This window comes from Sciurus carolinensis, chromosome 5 (assembly GCF_902686445.1).
Source record: "Sciurus carolinensis chromosome 5, mSciCar1.2, whole genome shotgun sequence".
Lineage (NCBI taxonomy): Eukaryota > Metazoa > Chordata > Mammalia > Rodentia > Sciuridae > Sciurus > Sciurus carolinensis.
Window position 1 is genome coordinate 167586406 of NC_062217.1, and position 23150 is coordinate 167609555.

Sequence of the window (23150 nt, forward strand, 5' to 3'; positions counted from 1 at the left end):
CTCGCCTGCGGGGACCCTGCTGGTCTGGCTTTATTAAAGCAGACCCCTGGCAACGGGGGAGGAGTGGATTTAATGGGGTGACCATGGCCCCAAATCCTGAGATCCTCAAGGCAGTTTCAGTCACTTCCCGCTCCCTTCTTTTTGTGCCTGATGCTAACCTGAAGATGGCGGAAGCGGGTCAGCGACGGGGTGGACCACAGTAAATGGAACCTTGTGGGCAGCGTCTCCCCATCTCCCTGGATGATGGGAGTCACTGGGGTGTTGGGTAAATACATCATTTCCTAGGCCCCGTAGGGCCCCGAAGCGGCATTGCTCCCGGTGGAGCGATCTGTTTCTGGCAGGTGACTCTCGTGACAGGGAAGTTTGAAATGATGAGCTGCTGCCAGGTCTGCACACCAGAATTACCTAAGGCACAGTTAAAAACCAGCTCTGGGCTTCAGAAGACAAATCCTCTTTAGAATAAAAAGTCCTCGGTGTTTGGGAAGTTGCAGCTTGGGAAGAGTGGACACCATGGCTTGAAAAGTGAAATTCCTGGTTTTAAATGAAGGGCGCGCGTGCCTTAGCCCTCGCCACCCTCCCCCATCAGAGGTGGAAGACGTCTGCCAGGTGCACACGACCCACCCCGCAGCTCCCGAGGGTCACAGGAGGAAACCGAGGCCCAGAAGGGTGGAGGAACTTGCCTTAGGCCACACAGACATAACAGGCATGAGGGCCACCAGACTCCAGCTTGGTCTGATGCCACCAAAACCCAGACTTAGACAGCCACATGCTGGCTGGCAGCAGTCTGAGAGTATTTGTGTTGTGGTCTTCATAATTAAGAAAATCGACCTCAGTCAATCCTTAAAGTTTAATTTCCCTGTAAATAAATTCAGTTCTTGGAGAAGTCAAGCTCGGGAAGGCCCAGTCTGCAGGACTAGTGGGCCGCACTCTGTTCTTCCAAAGCGTTGGGAAGGCCTGGATCTGCTGCGGGAGCCTCCGCCCTTGTCCTGCTTCTGACTCATTATTTGCCTCTGGTGGGAAGTAAACTCGGAGGAGAGGGCAGAGGGAGAAGGAGTGAGCCCTGACTTCTGACGCTGACTGAAAGAGACCTCTGGACTGAAGCAGGTGGCGTCTGCTGCTTTCTGCTCCTCTGGTTTCAACAGGGGAAGAGGAATATTTTTCCCTTGTGAGATAATACCCACTTACTGAAACAGCTTGGACCTGAGGGAAAAGTGGAAAGCAGAGTGGGGAAAATTGCTCCTACCACATGGACAACTGCTTTTAAACTACTAGAGTGTTTGCCTCACACGTTTCTGGGTGTGTTCTCTGCTTCTTCTCTTGAGTGTGAGATAGCTATATTTTAAATATATACATTCACTGTTCTTGTCAACTTTTGTGCCACTGTGACCAAAATACCCAAGAAGAACAACTTGGAGGAGGGAAAATGTATTTGGGACTCTGAGGTCTTAGCCCTAGACGACCAATTCCATTGCTCTGGGCCCAAGGAGAGGCAGCACATCATGGCGGAAGGGCCCAGCAGAGGAAATCTGCTCAGCTCAGGGGAGGGTCAGGAAGAAGAGGGAGAGAGAAGCTGGAAGGGGACACAGGGAAGATGCCACCTCCCAGGGCAGCCCCCAGTGACCCACCTCCTCCAGCCAGGCCCACCTGCCTACAGTTACCACTCAGTCAGTCCATTCGAACTAGGATGGACAGATTAGGTTACAGCCCTTGCGATCCAATTGCTTCAGCTTTGAATATTCCTGCATTGACACAGGAGCTTTGGGGGATGCCTCATATCCTAAATCATATGCATATACACGTATAATATGTTTATTCTACATATATATATATATACACATACACGCACTTTATATGTAGGTGTGTGTGTGTGTATATATATAATAATCAGCTATTCTAAGAGCAGTTTTAGGTTTGCAAAAGAATTAAGCAGACAGTATAGTGAGTTCCCATGTGGCCTCACTTCATAAAGTTTCTTCTGTTATCACTATCTTACGTTAACATGGTACATTTGTTACAATTCATGCGTTGATAACAATACCTAATGCTTATGTCTGTCCTTGACGTGAGGATCAGGGTGCTGTTCAGGCTCTGGGTTTGACAGAAGTGTAGGGTCCTCCATCACAAGATCATAGAGAATAGCTTCATTTCTTGAGACTCCTTTGCTCCACCAATGCTGCTCTCTCCTTTCATCCCCCTGACCCCAGATCCTGATCATCACTAATCTACCTTTTAAAAAGCTTTTCTTTTCCTCTTATTTTTAAAAGTTGGTATGGAATGCAGACTGTGAGGCATCTAGAGCTGAGAGTCCTGTGAGGTTCCGCATGCCTATGTGCCTGTGTGTTCTCACCCAAATCTAGCTTATTTTCATCACGCCATGCTCCTTCCTGATCTCCCTGCCCCAGAGGAGAACCATTCTGCCATCTGACACCATTGATTAAGTTTTGCTAATTCTTGAATTTCATCAGAATGGGATTAAACAGTGTGTTTGGTTTAGTAACTGATTTCTTTTATATGTTGCTACTTGTTGAATTTTTATATTAATTTTTTATTGTGGTAAAAATGCAGAAAATTACCCTCTTAACCATTGCTAAGTGTGCAATTCAGTATGTTCACATTATTGTACAACCATTGTCTCTCATTTTGAGGTCATGAATTTGAGACCTTTTTAAATGTAGGGGTTTCAGTGTTCTGTACGCCTCTCAAGTCCCATTTTAGCTGTAGTCCACAAATTTAGGTATTTGTGTTTTCATTTTCATTCAGTTGAAATACTTTCTGATTTTCCTTTGACTTCTTTAAAATTATGTTATTTAGTATCCAAATAGTTGAAAATTTTCTGGATCTATTTCTGTTTTTGGTTTCTAATTCAATTCCATCATAGTCAGATAAAATACATTGGATAGTTTGAATTATCTTAATTTTATTGAGGCCTGTTTTTAATGCATACAATATGGTCTGTCATGTAAATGTTCTGTCTGTACTTGAAAGTCACTTGCTGTTATTGGATGGTGTTCAATATGTGTTTATTAGATAAAGCTGGTTGACGGTATTGTTCAGGTCTTTTCTATATCCGTATTGATTTTCCATCTACTTGTTTGATCAAATATTGAGGGGAGTATGGAAACATCAGAACATATTGTACATTTATCCATTTCTCCTTTTGATTCTATCAGTTTTTATTACATTTTGAAGCTCTGATTATTACATACATAAATTTTTAGAATTTTTACATCTTGGTGAATTGAATCCTTAGTAATTATGACATGATATTCTTTATGACTGACTATAATATTCTTTTCTCCAAAGTCTGTTATCTGATACAATATAAACACATGACTTTGTTTTGATTGCTTGCATGGTATATCCCACCCCATTCTTTTAATTTATTCGTACTTTTATTGTAAGTAGTATAGGATCTTGTTTTATTAATCCTCTCTAAAACTCTCCACTTTTTAGTTGGAATATTTATTACATTTGCATTTAATAAGATTATTAGTATAGTTGGTTTAATTCTATAGTCTATAAATAATCTAGAATTATGCTTTCTGTCCATCCATATCCTTTCTTTTTTCTGTTTTTGATTAATTTGTTATTTTTATAATTCTCTTCTTCCTTTTGACTTCATATCTACAAATATTTATGCTATTTTAGTGGTTGCTTTAAGAACTATGCTATACCTCTTTAATTTACCACAATCAACTTTCAAGTGATGGTCCTTTTACATATTATGACTCTTGGAATTGTAAATTTGCTTCTCCCTTTTTGGTCTTTGTGCTAATTTCGTCAGACCTTTAACTTCTAAATAAGTCACAAATCCCACAGTACATGTTTTTACTTTAAACACCTACTTATCTTTTAAGAGTCTTTTTTTCCTTATTATTTAATTGTATTGATAGTTACCATTTCTATTTCTAGGGTTGATTCTTTTGTGTAGGTCCTGGTTACCAGGTTACCCCCTGGTCTTTTCCGCAGCTTGAAGGATTTCCTTTAATATTTCTTGAAATGTAGATCTGTTGGTGGCTAATTCTTTAAGCATTTGTGTGTCTGAAAAAAAAATATTTATTTCACCTGAATTTAGAAAGATATTTTCTCTGAGCAAATCTGAATCCTTTGTGGGGCTGGGGTTGTGGCTCAGTGGTAGAGTGCTGTGCCTCAGTGGTAGATGCACTGCGTTCCATCCTCAGCACCGCATAGAAAGAATAAGTAAAGTAAAGGTCCATTGACCACTAAAAAATATTTTTTTAAAAATAGACTCTTAGGTGTACAGCTCCTTTTCTCTCAGAACTTTCAAGGTACCTCACTGTGTTTCAACTTGCATTATTTCCAGTAACATGTTTGATGCCATCCTTAGCTTTGATCTTTTTTTTCCCCTAGCTACTTCTAATATTCTTTCCTTTTTCCCTGATTTCAATCCATTTGGTCACCACATGCCTTGGTGCAGATTCTTCCCTGTTTCTGGTGCATGGAGTTAGTTGAGATTCTTGGATATGTAGGTTTCTAGTTTACATCGTATTGGGAAACTTTTCAAGTATTTTTTCAAATATATTTTCTGCTTACCCTCTCTGCGGGACTCCAGTCACTCCGGCCTTCAGCTCCTGACGCTGTCCCACAGCTGGTGATGCGCTGCTCATCTTTGTGTTCCGATGCTTTCCTATCGCCTTGTCTCCAGGTTCCCTGAGCTCTTCTCCGCAGGGGCTCATCTGTCATCGCCAGGCGTTTGGTTGGGGTCTTTTTATATCTTCCATGTCTGTGTTTAATAGGCTCGATCTTCCCTCAAGCCTCCTGAACACACGGAATGCAGTTGCAATTTATTTAAGGTGCTAGGCCCTTGCTTCTGCTAGGCCACTGCTCTACCACTGAGCGACACCCCCAGCCCTATAATACTTACTTAAAATGTCCTTGTGTTCTGAATCTACTGTGTAATTTCTGGGTCAATTTTGATGACTTGATTGTTCTCCTCGTTGCAGATCATATTTCCCTGCTGCTTTGCATGCCAGACATGGTGAACTTGAAGTTTGTAGGGTCTGGATATTTTTGTATTCCTATAAATATTCTTGAACTTTGCTCTGGGATGCAGTTATTTGGAACAGCTTAATCCTTCAGGGTCTTGCTTTGGTAGGTGGGATCAGCGTGTGGGTGAGGGATGTTTTTCCCCATGACTGCGGCAAGAAGCTCCTTAGAACCTCACAGAAGCCCCATGAGATACGAGTTTCCGCTCAGGCTGGTGGGAACAGGAGCTATTCCCAGCTCTGTAGCTGTGGGGTTGTTTCCCCTAATCCTTTTACTGGTCTGTACCTCGTCTCTGATGGTCTCAGCACATGCGATGGGTACCTTGTCCTTCTCTGGAGTTCGGACCTCTCCTCTCTGGAGCTCTGCCCAGGGGCTTCTAGCTGTCTTGCCTGCCCCAGACACCTGGCTCCAGCTGCTCAGGTCAGGGAGACTGTCAGCCCGGCCTTGCTCCAAGCTGCCACCAACTTCTCCAGGCCTCAGACTGGGCAATTGCAGGGTTCACCTTGCTGCTTGCCATCTCTAGGGGACACCACCCTTTTCCCCTGTGTCTCCTTTAGTAGTCCCCGGGCCCCATGATTCCAACCCCTCTAGTAATTAATAACTCTTTCTATGATGTTTTCCAACCTCAGCTCTCTGAAAACATTGAAATGCTGCAACATTGATCGTTCCTTTGGTTTAAATGGAAATGCAGCAAAACACCTGGTGTTTGTTTTAGAAGAGGTAGGGAGACTATGTTAGATAAAAAGAATAAGAGAGAGACTTTTGCTGGGTGCAGTGGTGCACTCCTGTAATCCCAGCAGCTCAGGAGGCTGAGTCAGGAGGATCACAAGTTCAAAGCCAGCCTCAGCAAAAGCAAAGCTCTAAGCAACTCAGTGAGACCCTGTTTCTAAATACAAAGCAGTGCTGGGGATATGGCTTAGTGGTCAAGTGCCCCTAAGTTCAATCCCCTGTACCGCCCCACCCCCCCAAAAGAGAGAGAGAGAGACTTTTGTGGACAGAATTCTTTTCCAGAGTTCCTTCTATCCCGGCCACGGGTGGTCTCCTGTGTCCATTTATGGCCTCAGATGCCAACTTTGACTGCAGTTAATCTCAAGCTTGTCGAGGCAGCTGTGCAGGGCTGGGAAGGAGCCTGTGACGGCCCTTTTGTCTTTGACATTGGGCCAGCTTGGTTCCCAGTAAAGGTGACTCATTGACTTTGCGCCCCCATGTAGGTCAGTGGGATTACAGGGAGACAAATTTTGACAAAATGGCAGAGACTGGGTGAAGCCTAAAAGGAAACCCTTGATCACATTTGAGCTCAGTACACATGAGCTCAGTCTCAGACAAGAGACACTGGTGACATCTTATTGTTCAGGGGACTCTTCAAATCCTCTGAAAGACATTTAGTCCTCAAGGGAGGATTCTGTCATGTTCCCTGGTTGGTACTGCATTTACTATGGCAAAAAATATGATTTTAGTTCACATTAGAAGTCGTATCAAGAAGAAATGTAACAAAAACACACTAATCACTATTGTTCCAAATACCCTCATAGTGTCAAAATAAAATAAAAATGTCATCAGAATCCAATTATATAAGCAAAATTTTCATTTTGCACTTTTCCATGAGTAACTAGTGGGAATTTAACTTAATATTATGGAAATGTTCATATTTAGGTAAGCATTCCACCAAATTTCTTGATTTGGGCTTATTAAAGTCTTAAGGATCTTTCTTTATTGTGAATAAAAGCAGAATAATTATTGTGATAGTTTTTTTCCCCCCAACTATTACTTTATTTCTATTACTATGCTAAAGTTACATGGAAAAAGACACCCAAGCAGTTCTGCCCCATTTCAGAGAAAGTTTCCAATCGACACCTGTTAATGTGGTGACAAGTAACAAGGCATGGTGACATCTCTGGGTCGAGATTAACAAGGAAGACTGGGCTCTGGTGCTACGGCTCACCTCCAACAGGAACATGGCGCGTGGGTCAGCACAAGTCACGTTGGTGCTGAACCCTTGGCTCTGGGCATGGATTCGGAGCTCATCTCTGAAGCTGGCAAATCAAGTGAAATAACTGGGTTTTAAAAAAAAGTTTTAAAATGAAGCCCAAATGAGTTTAAAAACCATGCTCTCAACATATTGTCCATTCAAAATTTACATAAAACACACTTTTTTCACTCTAACAGCCCAGATTTTTTCCTCACATAGCCTACCATATAGCTGCAGACTCTTCTGCCTCAAGATGTAAACATAGGGAAAAAACCCAGCAACTGCATGATATTCTCTCCACACACTGCTGTTGGATGGAAAATACAAAATTAAAAAAAAAAAAGTTCCATTTTTGGATTCTCACAACCTCTTGTTCCACTGTTCATGAATCCGACTCTGATGCTGTGGTGACAGTGTATGTAAATAGATTTTGTTTTCGGTGACGGAATCCTAGGAAAAGATGGATTTACCTCTTTTTCTTCAAGAGTTACTGGATGGTACGTGCTCCTCAAAGCCCTCACCCTCTCAAATTAGAGCAAGTTCCAGTACCAAACAGCCTTCCTTATAATGCTGGCTGTCTTCAGGAGCAAACTCAGATCCATCCAGTTGCTATCACAGTTTTTGCAGCTCACATCCCAAACCACGTGGCAGCCAGTGAGCACATCCCTACCTTGAACTTCACTGTACTGTAGGTTAAACACCTTATTAGAAAGAAACATTCCATCCATGGCATCTGTGAACCTAGTGGAGATGAGTTCTGAGCCATTAAGATCATGTCACAGTTTGCACAAGAAAGCAGATGGGTCCCACCAATATGATCAAGAAAATTCTGCCCACCTTGATAGCTGAAGTTCTAAAAAACCCTGAGCAGCAGTGAGCTCCACCCTGCAGCTGGGACAAAGCCTGTGGTTGTTTTTTAATTTTTTTGCGTTTGGTCATTAAGAAAGGTCAGGTCCAGGTACTTTGGAGGGACTGTAGACATGAGAAACACAGAGCTCCTCCTGGATGTGGGGAGTTCTTGGCACCACAACCCAGCCTCTTCCCGCAACCAGTCGGGATTCACAAACTGGGTCACTCAGCTGCTATTTAGGACCCCATGGGAGAGTTGCTGAAAAAATTGGTTAAAAAGTGGATTTTGATTTTCTTTGTCTCCATCCCTGACACCAAGTTGGCTAATGACTTCTTGCGAGTTGAATGATACCTTGGAGTCTTGTGAAGTATAGGATGAATGGTAGGGGTGCTCTTGGGTTTAAGGCACTGCACACACACACACACACACACACACACACACACACACACACGTCATTTCCCCCAATAGTTCTATAGACCCTCCAAATGACCCCAGGGTCAGTGAGCAGGGCACCTGTGCAGGGACAGTCTGGGAAAATTACGGCTGTGTGTGGATTGGACCTAATCAGAGAGGATTGAAACATTCCCAAGGAGGTGCCTCGTGCATAAAATGCCATGTCATCGTTGTTAAGGCATGGAAATATCTCCTCTCCCAGGAGGAGTGGGCACGTTGTAAAGAATACAATGGCAATTATTTACAACCCTGCAGCACCTTAGTTACCAGACTCATGATCATCAGAGAGAAAACTATGCAGAACAAAGAGTAAGAAAAAAAGACAGTGACTTGATTGGGTGGTTGGCCGAGGCTTTGCTGTGTCTTTGTGAAGCTCCACATGGTCCCCAAATAAACAGGCTGTACTCTGATTTCATGGCGGGGGGCCTGAGGACATTCTGGAGATAGTGTCTTCTCTTTGGACAGGATCTTCTGCCTTCCTTCTCGTGCTAAAAGCTCATACACACAACAGGGCCAGTTCAGATTTTGACCATCCTGTAACATGTGGGGAGATGAACACTCAAGTTGAGGAGATAATAAATCACACCCTTCCTACCAGATTTCATAGCGATTGTGCACTAGACGCTGGAGTCAAAGACAAACTCCGCATGATCCATGGCAGGCTGGGCTGGAGGACAGAAACGGACTCTCACATTGCCCCTGACCTAACCTTTCCTGCCAGGACTGGCTGCAGAGGTGCCAGGAAGGACAGGGAGCTAGCCCAGGCAACTAGTGGCAAGGCAGACAGCTGCACTGTGGGCAGGCTCTGAGCACTGCAGCCCACCCACGGAGGGAGCCATGGGTGCCCTCCTCATCAGAAGGTCTTGCCTCCTCTCAGGGTGGCCATAAGGGGGCAGGGAGCCAGGCAGAAGCATCTACTTTGCTGAGAACTGAGAAGCACCAGCAAAGCCCCTAATTCAATGGCCAAGGCAGGAATGCAGGGGCTGGGGAACATCCCTCTTCTCCACCCCAGCCACCTCCACTGCTGGCTGGTCTAACTCATATCCACACGGGGTCCCTTTCCTTTTCCAGGCGGTGCGTGGGAGGCAATGAGCAGCAGGGTGGTGGTGGTGGGGGGAAGCGCCTTCACGTTTTTGTAGTGCTGGGATTGAACCAAGAGCTGCTCACATGCTAGGAAAGCGAGCTAGTGTTGAGCTGTGTCTCCAGCTCAGTTCCCTTTGAGACAGGGTCTTGCTAGGTTGCTCAGGCTGCTCTAGAACTTGAGTCTCCTGCCTCAGCTTCTGGATTACAGGCACATGCCACTGCACCCGGCAATCTTCTAATCTTTTGAATTAGAGTAATTTATAAAAATAGCAAATCAGAAACCTGTCCTGTGTAATTAGTAACAAATCACTCGCCATGCTGCCTTCACTCATTAGACCTGCCGGGGAGCGCAGGGACCGTGGCTGAGGAGTGCTGGCTTTGCAGACACATTTCAGAAAAAGTACTTTGCCTTTACTGGGCCTTGGTTTCTTTTTTCTGGTTCCAGGATTGAAACCAATAGCACCCAATCCCTGAGCCACATTTCCAGTCTATCTTTTTATTTTTTATTTTGAGGAAGGGTCTTGCTAAGTTGCTTAGGGCCTCATCTTGCTAAGTTGCTGAGGCTGGCTTTGAATTTGTGATCCTCCTGCCTCAGCCTCCAGAGCCACTGAGATTACAGGTGTGTACCACTACTCCTGGCTGGGCCTCAGTTTCCTCATCTGTAAAATAAGAGGTTTGGACTAAGATTCCTGAAATGATATGGTTATATGGAATAAAAGAACTTTCCTTATCTTCAACTGTACAGTGAGTTGAGAACTTTGCTGCATATTTAGTATCCTTGATTTGGTTTCAGTTGTGTCTGTCCATCCACCTATCTGTGCATCTTTTCATTCACTTATACATTTATATAGAGTGTTTTGTGCCAGGCACCTCAGATACAATGTTAGGAAGAGACAAGGACCTAGCCTCCAGTGGGGGAAATGGTCATTGACCAGGTTGGTGGCTGCTGTGACTAAGCACTAGGTGTGCCTGTGAAAGGAGATCTGATCTGGGAGCCAAGACCAGGGAGACCACAGAGAAGTGAGGACGTGGGCTGAGAGCTGGGGAGGAAGAGGTGGACTCCAGGTCTCAGGCAGATGCAGGGCTGGTAGCTCCAGGCTCCAGGAGATGCGGGCCAGGGCAGGCCAGGGAGGCTGCACCAGAGCTGAGAGCAAAGCCGAGCCTCCAGCTTTCCCACAGGGGAGGCAGGAACAGACTCATTTCCAAGTCAATGCTCTGGCAGGAGCCTGGAGAACAGAATGAGGGGTGGCCAGAGTGGATGGGAGAAGGGACAGCACACCTGTTCAGGTAAGAGGCTGGTGTTGGCAGCAAGTACAGAAAGGGACTCTGAAGCCAGGCAACCCCAAGGCCTTGGTCCTGTTTTGATCAGCACCTCTTGTCCTCCAGGCGAGTCGTGAACCTCTGGCAAATGTCTTCATGCGTGCCACGGAACAGCCCCTCCGCAAGGCTGCCTGCAGATTAAATGCAACCATAGCTGCTTGCCAGGGGCTTTGCCTTAGTAAGTGCTTAGTTTGTAGCGTTTCTCCACCTTACAGATTTTTGCCTCTGTTTGCCAGTCTCCTTAACGTCCAGGGTGCAGGGACATTTATTTTCCACCGCCAGCCGACTTCCTCCCTTTACGCATCCCATCCCCGCATGTTTTCAGAGCTATGCATTTAGGAGTCCATTTGCATCTGGTTGTCTTCACAGAGGAGTGGGGAGGTCTTTTCTGTGTCCCCATCTTCTGCTCAGCCAATCATGCCCCACCCTTCATGAGGGCACTGTGGGCAAGGATCTGCCCTGGGAGGCTGTGGTCCTTGTTCCTTCCCTGACCTTGACCTTGACCTTGACACAGAAACCAAAGCTGAAAGACTTCCTTTGAGCTTGCTTGCTGCCCAACCAGTGAAGAGCACCCCGCTGGGTTCTGAGGCAGCCTTATCCCACACATTTTGACTCAATCTTGAAGCATAAAAGGTCGTTATGTAAGCTTAATTAATGCAGAGTCCTCAACAGACCGGTTCTTAGAATTTTTCCTGCCCTTAGGCAAATCTGTTCCTGGTGAGTGGCTTTAATCTGGTTTTTAAAATTGCTTCTGATGGGTAATCAAAGAGATTGCTGGTGTTCAACTTATGGAGAATAAACCAACGTCTGGATTGTATTTTAGGGGTAGCTGCTGGGTGTCCTATACTCAGAGGAAAATTCACTTCTCGGATAAGAATGCAAAAGTTTGCAAGACGCCAAAATAGAGTGAACTTTTATCATCTTGTCCCAGATGGTAATGACTTCAGTCAGCCCGAAGGGAAACCGTGTACCCTTCCGAAATGGATGGTTCCTATCAGAGGCACGGGCAAGGAAGTGGCTTTGTTTATTTCCAGTGTGATAATGGGGGCTGGAAGGGGCTGTGTTCCAGGCTCCTTGATCAGGCTGACAGAGGAACACCCAGCCAGGTGTGGTGGCACATGTCGGCAATTCCAGCTACTGGGGAGGCTGAGGCTGGAAGATGGCAAGTTCTAGACCAACCTGGGCAGCTTAGGAAGACACAGTCAAAAAATAAAATAAAATCAATAAAACAGTCTTGAGGGGAGGTTATAGTTCAGAATCAGAAGTGCCAAGATTCCATCCCCAGTACTATGAGAAAGAAAAATAAAATTAACAAAACAGAACAAAAGGAGCCCTCCATTCATCTTACAGCCTGCTAAACTGACCTCAGTTAAGGGTTGGGACATGCTGAAATGGGACGTAAAGTGCTCGATGAAAGGAGGCTCCCAGGAGGGAATGGCAGAGGTGTTGGTTTCCAGTCCCTTGAGCCAATAGCCTTATAGCTCTGGTTCCTCCCAGGCCTGGGGCCTCCCAGGAGGCCAACCCAAGTCCCAGGTAGCTTTGCATGTGGGGCACCCTGGGCCATTGACCCGAGAGTCTTGGTGACCTCTGCACATTGGAGGGGCTTGGTTACCTCACCCTTGGGGTTTTTCCTTCTTTACCCTTGTCAACCCTGCTTTTGGGTCAGAAAAAGCAGGTGGAGCCCATAGCCAGCAGGTTCTCAGGCACCAGCCTTGTGTCCTGTAGGCGGGCACAGGTATTAGCCAGGTGCCTGCAGGGCTGATCACTGGTACACACCTTCTGGAAGGATGGCACATGTGGAGGTGATGGGCCCAGCAGAGAGGCTGGACTGGGGCCAGGTGAAGAGCCCCCTGCCCCACGTGGACATTCTCATTCTTGGTGGCAGAGTGAACGGGAAGACGTTCAAGTTGAAAGCCAAGCTTGGTCTCTCGGTTCCCCAAGTTCCCGTCTGCAAATGGCAGCGGCAGTGCCCAGGCCCCAGCTGTCAGCACGGTTTAATGGGGTGATCCCTGCCAAACACTGATGTCTGTTTCACCCACTATTGTCTCCTCGATTTTTTATTTTGGAAAATTTGAAATCTCCAAAATGTTGAAAGGATAGGACAATAAATGTCCATATGCCAATTTTATTAGTCTTCTTGGGTTGTCATAACAAAATACCACATCTGGGTGGCTCTAACAGCAGACATTTATTCTCACAGTTCTGGAGGCCCCAAGCCCAGGTCAAGACCCCGGTGAGGGCTCTGCCTGGCTTGCAGAGGCGCCGTTGGCTCACACGGCCTTTCCTCAGCGCTCGTGCACTTCCGGTGTCTTCCCTTCTAGGAAGGACTCTGTTCCTGTTGGATTAGGTCCCTAACGCTATAACCTAGTTTAATTTTACCTCCTAAAGCCCTGTCACATTGCAGAGAGTCACACTGGGGGCTAGGATGTCCACATATGGATTTTGAGAGACAGACAGTTCAGTCCATAGCACGTATTTGTACATTTTAATAGGCTCGCACGTCCCCTTCCCTCCCTGTACCTCCCTCACATGTGAATGCGTGCACGCTGCCTTGCATGGAAACCTGGACTTTGGGTAGTGAACACGGAGAATAGACTCCTTCCTCTGGCCTTGAGCAAAACTCTGCAGGGCTAGAGTATGTGAACTTGCATGTGTGTAACAGCAGTTACGGAAAGATTCCACACTGTTCCTTCTCTATTTTCCTATGAAAACTTTAAGGAAAAGGATAAAAGCCATAGAAACACTTTACTTCTGTTAGCTGTGCATTGAACAATTTCTCCTGAGACCAGAAAATATTTAATAATAGCAATTATATAAAGTCACAGCTTTGCAAAAATAATAAAAATCATACCCCTAAGAAACTGTGTAGGGAAAAAAAGGAGAAAGGAAAAATCACTAGAACACTGAAAGTGGTAAGCACCTTGGGGACTTTTTCCTATTTTCCAAATTTTGTATTTTGTATGTTATTTATAAAATAATTATATTAAAATTATTATTACTATTATTATTTATTATTAGGTAGTAGGGATTAAACCCAGGGACACTTAACCACTGAGCCATATCCCCAACCTTTTTATATAATTTATTTAGAGACAGGATCTCACTCAGTTGTTGAGGCTGGCTTCGAACTTGCAATCTTCCTACCTCAGCCTCCCGAGCTGCTGGGATTACAGGAGGCACCACCATGCCTGGCCTTAAAATTAATTGAAATAATAATAATTTTAAAAATAATATTTTTTACTTAAAACTATTTGGAATTGGGCAACAGTTAAGCAGAGCACGTGACGAGCTCTTCTTTGATAACCAGGTAGTTGGCTATCTAAGCAGCTCCTTGACTCTGAACCGGTTCCTCTGAGTTTCTTGCATGCTTTGTTTTGTTTTTTCTGCGCATGGCCCAGATGAGTGTGTTCAAGTTAAGACAAATAGGGGTACGGAGGTATGTCAGCTTCCCAGCGACACGTGCTGGTCATATGCAGAAATTCCATACTACACAGAAACGACTTTTGGATCGTGCTTCTCGCCACACACCTGTCAAATGGTGGAGAATCAAGTTAACTGGGTTCAAGAATAACTCCCATTTCAAAGCCTGGCCTGGCTTACTTGGGCTTTTTTCCCGAACATCAAAGGATTCCCAGGAGCACTTAGGACCTTCTCATAATCGACAAGGAACTGATTCGACCCCCCCATTTTATGGCTTCCCGGGTGTGCTGTTAGATCATGATGGAGAGTTTCCATATTTCCCTATCTGCTGCTGACCAGCACAGAGCCCCCACCTGAATGTCTGACTTGGAGAAAGGGAGGGCGTGGGGAATGGTTATGGGAGGGCTGAGGCTCCCCTTGGGGAGCAACACGCTGCATGGGGGCCCGTATGTTTGTGGCAGAGGCTGCTGGTGGCCTGGAGCGGGGGAGGGTTGGAGTGACCTGCTGTGATGTGGCTCTGTCCTTGGCATCCTTGAGAACCAATGAAACATTGAGTGTTTTCATTGTTGGCAGCGCTGGGCTCGGCAGCTCCCCCTCCACTTCTGAGAGTGCTGCCAGCTGGGATCCGAGCATCGTGTCCCCAGAGGTGACCGAGTCAAGGAAGTTCCTACAGGAAGCCAGGGGGCCAGGAGGTTCTCCACTGCCTGGCCCACTGCCAACCCGGGAGCAGGAGTGGCCCTGGATCTCCACGCCCTTCACCGAGGGCCCCTCAGAAGCTTGCTTGGCAAGTCCTGAAGCTGCACCGGAAACTTCCCCAAGTGCCCCAGGGGATGCCATGGCAGCATTTGCCCCAGAGGGGGACAGCTCTACTCATCACAGCGTGACTGCCATCGTCCCCAGTACTGGATGTGACAAGGAGCCAAGGGAAGAGGCACAGAACTCCTCTTCCTCCAGCTGCGTTGACCAGTTGACAGGAATTTCACCAGCCCCCCCTGGAGGGATGCTGTGTGGAAAGGGTGGTGTTCCTGGTGGCTTAGAGTCCCAAGGGAAAGAGGCTGCAGGTTGCTGCTCCCCTGCAGAGTCCAGGCAAGGGCCAGCTTCTGTACGAGTGGCCACCAAGGTCCCAGATGCTGCCCAGCTGTGCAAGGAGAGCTCAGCTAGCCTGGAGGAGTGCCCCCCAAGACCTGAGACCATGGAATCTCAAGGTCTAGCCACAGGAGCCTCAGACAGAGGAACAGGCCTAGCGGAGGTGCCGCCTCAGCATTCAGCCGGTGACTTGGAAATCCTCAGTGCCTGTGGTCCCTCCAGCAACCATTCAGGCACTGCCCGCGAAGCTGAAGCAGATTCTGCCTCCTGGGAAAGCTGCCAGAAGCAAATGGGACCACCTCTGCCATGCACAGAGCTGCCCCGGGACCCACCCAGTCCTTCTCTGGCTGCAGGAACCAGCAGTTCCTGGAAGAAGACTCTGGATACCAGTGATGCTCAGGGTCACTCACAAGAAACTGAGCCCCATCAAGTCATCTGTCATGGTGGTCAGCCAGCTGGGGGTTTGCTGGTGAGGGCCCAGCCCTCTCCACTCACTCTGACTGAGGAAATGCATCCAGCTTCAAGCCTCATTCCATGTACAGATGCCCATATTTCTGTCGCCATAGAAGGATCTAGATGGTTGGCTAGGGAGACATTTTCCAAGGCTGAGATACCAGTTTCTGCAGAAGCAACCAAAAATCTGATGAATACAGGGTTGGCAGGACTGGAGAAGGGAGCCTCAGTTCTTGGAAGAGAGAGAAAACACCCAGAAGAGAGGACTGGGGAGTTTCCTGGACCTTCACCTCAGGAGAGAGTAGAGTTCTGGAGCAGGGAGCAAAGTCACGTAGTCCCACCAGGGATGCTGCTGCTCCCTCCTCCTCCTGGGACTTTGAGTGAAAGTACTGGAAGGTCAGAGTGGCTGAAGGATGGAACCAAGGCCCCTGAGGATGCTGAAGGTCCTGCTGTGGCTAGAGACAAAACCAGATCAGCTGGAGATGATCCTAGGAGCCAGGAAGCTACCCCAGAACTACCTGAAAACCTGGGGGCGGAGGAGTCTCAGGCCTTCTGCTACAAGCCCAATCCTAAGGGGGACAAAGATGAAGTTTTGAAACCAAATTGCAATGAAAAAATCAGAATCCTTCCCAGCTCAGACTCAGCGCAGCCACCCAGGAAGAACGGTGCTGGACACGTAGAGAGGCCCGACTCTCAGTCAACAGAGGCAGGGCGGCAGGTGATGGCCAACGCCCATGTGACCACTGCAGCCACCTCACAGCACACGCTTCCTGAGGAGGAGCTGGTCCTGCCCCCAGCCCCAGAGGGAACTGATGAGGATGTTGTTCCTGAAGGAGCCACCTGGGAGAGGTCCAAAAGCCCCGATTCACTTCAGGATAGGGGGCAATTGGGAAGAATGGAGTCTCTTCCTGCTTTTGAATCAGAGAAATCAGATTTCCTGTCAAATCCTGCTGCAGAGGTTGTATCCAAAGCTCAGGAGGTGAAGAACACATTGGAAAAAAAGACAGCAGGCCACCTGTCCCCACAGAGGCCCTGCAGCTGTGATGGGGAGACCTTGCTGACATCCCCAGGCCCATCCTCTGGGCTGGGGCACCATACAGCTGGACAGGAAGTTCGTGCTGATGTGCCAGACACTCCCTGTGATGAGAACTCGGTAGTGGACGGTGGGCTTACGGTGTTCAGTCTGAAGGAGGAGTGTTGGGGAAACCCGCCCCACCCAGGGGACAGCTGGCCAAGAGGAGCTGCATCTGAGAGGCCCCCACCACCTTCTGAGAACTGCCTCCAGCCACCGCAATTAGACTCAGGAGCAACCATCATCGATATGCTCAGGGAGACAACTCAACCACATGCACAAAGGAAAGAGGCTTATCCAAGCAACCCAGGTGTGAAGACCCAGGATGCAGGTCCTTCCCAAGTCCATGTACCCACAGGGCCTCTGGAGGATGTGTGTTCACCCTCCTGTGGAGGACAGGAGCAGGCATCTGGATCAGAACTTCAAAGTGCACTCCCCAGAGCTAGTCTCTGTGATGCTCCAGGTTCGGTTCTAGAGAGTTCTCCAACTGAAGAGTCAGAATCACCAACTCCAATAGGACAGAAGTTGCCTGCATTAGGAGAGAATGGGCAAGAGGGAGCAGGTAGTGGTGGCCATCTTTCAGGGGTCTTGCTTAATGCAGGAGACACTTTAAAAGACTCTTCTCTTGCAGGGAACTTGGGTGGGGAGGGAAGCTGCTGTGCTGGGCAGGGGCTGAACAAGTCCCAACAGGAGCTGGGCGATGCTGTGGAAGCAGGCAGCCAGCATGAAGGGGCATGCTGCTGGGATGCGGGGGTTGCCGAGGTAGCTGACGCACGGCCCCCTCCCTCCGGCCTGCGTGAGGCAGAGATGGCAAGTAGAGACACGGCGGGGGCCCCGCCTCAGCCACCTGACTCAGTGGCCCTCCTGGATGCAGCGCTCTGTCTGGCAGCCCCGGCGCTGGCCAGCCCCAGAGTCACACCCACCCAGGATGCTCCAGAGAGAGGGACCTGTGATAAAGCCCAGGAAGACAGGCAGCAACCAGCGCCGGCCCCACAGCTGGAAATGGAGTGCCCGGACACCTCGGCCACCACAGATGCAGAGACCCACGAGCTTCTCGAGAGCTGCCCGTCAGCCGGGGAGCAAGCAGGTGAAGGCAGGGCTGCTGAAACTGGTGGGGGTGCCGGTGAAGGAGACCCAGCAATGCAGCCAGCTCCAGAGGAGCCACTCACCGCTCCAGGGGGCGGCTTCGCCCACACTGAGCCCTGCCTTACCTCCAGGAACGGAGCATCTACCTCCATCCCCGGGGAGCCCTGCCCGACTGAGCAGCTCACGCCCAGCAGCCAGGATGTCCTGCCACCAGCTGGAGAGCAGACTGGGATGCCCAGAGGCGCAGAGGGCACTTCTGCCCACCATGCTGGCCCTGACCCAGAGAGTCTCCTGCCCCCCGGGAAAGACGCTGCTCCTGACGCCCCTTACCTGCATATCGATGGTGCTGCCAGGAAAGGAGCAGAAGGCAGTGGCCCGAAAGCTGTTTCCTCTGAGGGCCCCACGGAGGAGCCCCTGCCTGCCCTGGAAAAGGCTGCCTCTGTGAAGCTGCCAGCTGGCTCCCTCTTGCAACCGGAAGCTGCAGGTAGGGAAGGCCCTGCCAGCTCTGGAAGCCCCAAAGCGGGAAACATGGGGGAACCCATGGACTCCATGCCCTACCTGGACAGGGCGCTTCTTCTGACCAAGGGCAAGCAGGTGACAGGGGAGGAGAAAGTGGCCGCAGCTCCAGACACCAGGCCCTGTGGGATTCCAGCCTGTTCTGCCAGGGAGGACAGCATGGTGGGTGGTGCAGCAAGAGAGACAGAGGGCAACAGGGAGCAGACAGTGGAGACGCCTCCAAGTCTGAGGAGGGGTGCACCAGGCGGTGCAGAGGCGAGCTCCAAGCAGCCCAGCGCCATCGCGGGGCTCCCCGACTTCAGGGAGCCCATCTCCAGGATCTTTGAACAGTTCATGCTTGGAGCCCTGACGGCTGCCCAGCCCCAGAATGCACCCAGTGAGAAGGCGGGAGTTGGGAGGAGTGTGGTGGGCAAGGACCTCACTGTACTACTAAGCCTAGAGAAGCTTCTAGGTGGAACTCAAGGAATGGCTGCAACCACTCTCCCTGCACCTCCTGCTGGACTCCAGGTGGAGAAGAAGTCAGAGTTGGCTGTCGAGGCTGAGATTTCTCATCTGGTGTCCCAGGATATAGCTCCAGACAAGTCGCTGGGTCTGGTGGGGACAGCCTTGGAGCAAAATCAGCCAGCTGCCAGAGTTGAGGTGGCCCGTGTACCACTCACAGCAAGAAGTGAGAGGCCAGAGGGGCCTGGAGAGGCCTGGCCAGACCCGGGAGCCCAGGTTCACTCACACCTGGGGAGGGGTGGGCAGGCACTAGCTTCAGGCCTTTCCTCACCAGGAGCTGCTCAGGGGACATCTTTAGAGAGAGCTGCTGATTTCCAGGTGGCTTCCCAGCACCATGGAGAAGAGGCCGCCATTCAAGACGACAGGATTCCTTCTGGAAAACAGCACCAGGAAACACTGGTCTCTGACAGTCACCGTAGAGAAGGTGGTACGGAGGACTTTGCTCACACAGTAGGTTCAGGTGACGTTCCGGGATCTACCTGTGCTCTGGAAGCCTCTTCTCCTTGTGGGGATGTTTTGATTGTGCCTGAAGCTAAAAGTGACCTGCTTGAGGGTGAAAGGAAGTCTGAAGCTGCTGCCAGCATCCTGGAAATGCAGAATGGCTCTGGCCACCAGAGCATTCCTGAGCCACTGGCTGGAGAGGTGCTGGACACTCCCCAGGAGCCCAGCAAGGTGGCAGGAGCTGCTGGGGAAGAGAAGGGTGACATCATGTTGAGTGCAGCTGAGACACGGGCACATGCATCTGGTGACCTGCCAGAAACAGGTACTACAAGGATGCTCTCTGGCGTAGCTCATGACTCAGTGCTGCCAGGGAGCTGTCAGGCGATGGAGGACACAGCTGCCCTGCGAGGGGACAGCCCAACTGGGCACCAGCTGGCCAAGGAGCAGTTGGGGCCTGAGCTCCCTGCTCCTGCTGGGCACAAGGAGGTGCGCATCTCATCCCCGGAGCCTGATGACACTGGAGACCCGAAGCCACAACACTTGGCTCCAGAAGAGCAACCTGCTGACAGGTACTGAGATTAAATTCTTGTGGGTTCAGCGTCAAGGGTGAATCCCAGCCTGATTTTTTAAAGTCAATCAAATAGGTGGTTTTCCAAAGGTTAAGTTTTCCATATCTGATGGCTTTGATATACCCACTTACTCTCTCTGGATGTGCTGAGATTCTGAAATAAGTGAGCAGTGGTTGGGGGAGGGAGGCCTCTGCTGAGCGTGCCCCGCTTGTTTCTTGGTGGTCTTTAACTCATCTAACCTAAACCGCTGCAAAGGCGTGAAGTGTCCATAGCTGGCCGTGTGTGAGTGGGTCAGACTGGAGCTGGTCATACGTTTTTCTGGGGTGCAGCTCTATCTGCTTTTGAGTCTAGATTCGTTTAGGCAGAGGGGGCTTAGATGATTTGGAAGCATCTGCAAGCCATGAGTTGTCTGAAGTTTGTTCTCTCTAACCCCCACCCAAGGGATTTTGGTGTAGGAGCCACTTAAAGCTTTCATTGGGAAATATGTTTTTCCAAAATGACAGGGAAGGGTTCTTCTCCTACCGTCGACATTATCTTATCTATTGCTTTCTTCATTGTTCCAGAAAGAGCCCCAGGCCTGGCCCAGCTACCTTGCCTACGGTTCCTGAGAAGGATGCTTCAAGATTCCCTTCAGATGAGACCAGCTGTGTGGGAGGACCAGAAAGGTCAGTGAAGTTCACCATACTTTGAGAGCCCACATTGCTTTCCTTAGGCACAGATACGCTGGATGTTTCACAAAGGACGGTGGTCTTTACACACGAGTCCTCACACAGGAGAGGCAAAGTCAGCCCCCTCCTGCATGCAGGTAAAGCAGTGATTCAAAGCGCCACTATTGTGAGATGAGATGAGTTCCTTTCATACTCGTGCTTAATACCTTTAAAAATCAGAATGACTTTATTGAGATACTACTCACATACCATATAATCCACTCATTTAAAGTGTACCAATGAGGCTGGAGACACGGCTCAATGGTAGAGCGCTTGTCTAGCATGCACGAAACCCTGGGTTCCATCTCCAGCACTGCAAACAGAGAAGCAAAGAGAAAGGAAGAGAAGAATATAAAGTGCACAGTTCAGTGACTGAGTGTACTTGGAGCTGTGCAGCCTGGCTCTGGTCAACGTCAGAACATTTTCACCCCCACCTGCACACACCCTCTGACCTCTCCTGCTCTCAGCCATAGGCACCCACTAATCTAGCTCACTGCCTTTGGCGGCAAATGGGTGGGCACTGGTTTACTCTTTGAAGCAGACGTGGCTCACAGCAACAGCAGCCTATGTTGCACAGAGACCTGACATTAGGAGCACGGGTGGCAGATGTGGGCGACGTGTGTGACGTTCACACTTGCAGGGAGCTGCCTGTTCTTTCCTAAGCGAAATGCCACCTGTGGTCCTGCAGAAGCTGCTGCTTACGTTTCATCCTCTGGGGGATAAGGAACATGTGGAGGTGCACACTCTGGATGAGCTTTGCAGCATCCCCAGAACTTGGGCTGGCGTGTGCATGTGTGCGCATGCACACGCACACTTGAAAACACGTGTGGGGTAGGGTCAGAGTCTAAATTAGTACCTACGTCTCCTACCAACAGCTGCGGGCATTTTATAAATGATTTGATTCATATTTTGCACATGCGGAAAGAATGCGTGGTCACCTGTTTTTCAAGTCTGAGCGCTTCCTCCGATTCCCAGCTGCCTCTGCTGCCCACAATAGCGACTCGCAGGACTCTGGGCCGGCGCAGAGGCCTGTGCCGCCCAGACAAATGCAGGCTAAGTTGCACTTGATGCCAGTTTCTGCTGCTGACCTAGCAATTTCCTGCAGCCCTTGCTGGTATGTGTGTTTTGCATTCCCCGTTAAGGGTTAGGGAGAATGTCCCACTAGCTAGGGAAGCCTCCCCACTGACAAAGGACGCCATCGCTGCCTTTGGGTTCAAAGACTGGGCATTTTATCACCTTCTTGGAGAACTAGCCAGAGGAAGAGCAGCCCATAAAAATTTCATGGCTCATTGTTTTTATCACTTTAAAAATCTTAAATTATTATTTCTCAATGAACATTAGACATTGTAGATTTTCTGGCATATTGGAAGATGCGGAAAAGTATAAAGGAAAAGAGAAAACCCTAGGTTCTCAGAGCCTCCTGACGATTACTGTCCTTAATCTGCTCTGTGTCTCTGTGTCATTTCACCCTGGTTTTCCAGCTTCACTATTTATAGTCATTTTTTCATCTCTGTCCTCAAACTGTACAGATCCGTCTTAGTGGCCTAGCTTGTAAGGCTGGTCACGGTCTCCTTCGCCAGGTACATGGATTCTTAGGTTCTGCAGCGTTTCTGTTCACGTTGCTCCTGGTGAGACTTTAACACCCTCTGGAGCCACAGGGTTCAATAGGGCAGCCACTGGTCAAGCAGGCGTGGGGAAGTGTGAGCGGCGAGTGTGACATACACACCAGGTGTTGAAGACTTAGTATGAAGACAGGAATATACCAAATTCATTATTGGTTATTTTTACACTGACTATATGTGAAATGATATGTTTTGGATATACTGGGTTAAAATGTATCATTGAAATTCACTTATTTCCTTTTTGTGTTTTTAATGTAGCTCCCTAAATTTTTAAAATTACACATGGCCTTTGCATACATAACTTGAATTTTATGTAGCTCCTTTGGCTCCAGGACCTACTTTTTCCCGGTCTTTGGAGACCTGGGCGTGGTAGAAGTTCAGGCTTCCCTGTGCTTGGGGCTCTTGGGGAAGAGGCCTCTTTGTCCGTCTCCTACTGGTTGAGGCCTTCTGGAAAGAATTCTGATAGGTCTCTCTCCTCTAATCTGCCAGGTGGGGTGACAGAGGAGGTAAACCCTGAGAAAACAGGCAGTGGGATCCCCTCTTATCCTTAGGAGGCAATCGAAGGTCTCTGGAAATGCACAGACCAGCTCTGTCCAGTATGTGATGCACTCACAGAGGTACTCTTGAATCTTCTAGCAACCATACTAAAAAACTAAACAGAAGCAGGGAACATTAACTTCAATATATCTTACTGAACCTGGTATGCAAAAAATATTACCACGTCAATGTAAAATTAATGTAAAAGTTATTAAGGCAATAAGCTGCCTTCTTATTTTTTTTTTATACTACGACTTTAAAACCTGCATATATTATGCTCACAGCATGTCTGCATTTGGACTGACCACATTCCTAGCATTCAACAGCCAAGTGCAGCCAATGGCTCCTCTCTTGGATACTCAAGATTGGGAGATCTAAGGGCTTTGACACTTGATCCAGAAGGCCAGATCTTCCCACAGGACCCCTATCTGCCCAGTGAACTGGTTCCTACTGGTTTA

At 48.6% G+C, this 23150-nt stretch overlaps 1 protein-coding gene and 1 pseudogene across 15 annotated transcripts in view; one reads left to right on the plus strand and one right to left on the minus strand.

The window, feature by feature from the left end:
* Positions 1-23150, plus strand: part of Tacc2 (transforming acidic coiled-coil containing protein 2) — a 177292-nt gene that overhangs the window by 27253 nt on the left and 126889 nt on the right. For 14 of the 15 annotated variants that reach the window (XM_047553047.1, XM_047553051.1, XM_047553043.1 and 11 more), the window contains exons 4-5: positions 14676-19826; positions 20390-20491. In XM_047553047.1, coding sequence (XP_047409003.1) covers positions 14676-19826; positions 20390-20491 — 5253 coding nt within the window. The remainder of the gene's footprint in view (positions 1-14675; positions 19827-20389; positions 20492-23150) is intronic. The other variant, XM_047553058.1, reaches the window with a different exon arrangement.
* Positions 7457-8555, minus strand: LOC124984806 (protein yippee-like 5; annotated as a pseudogene).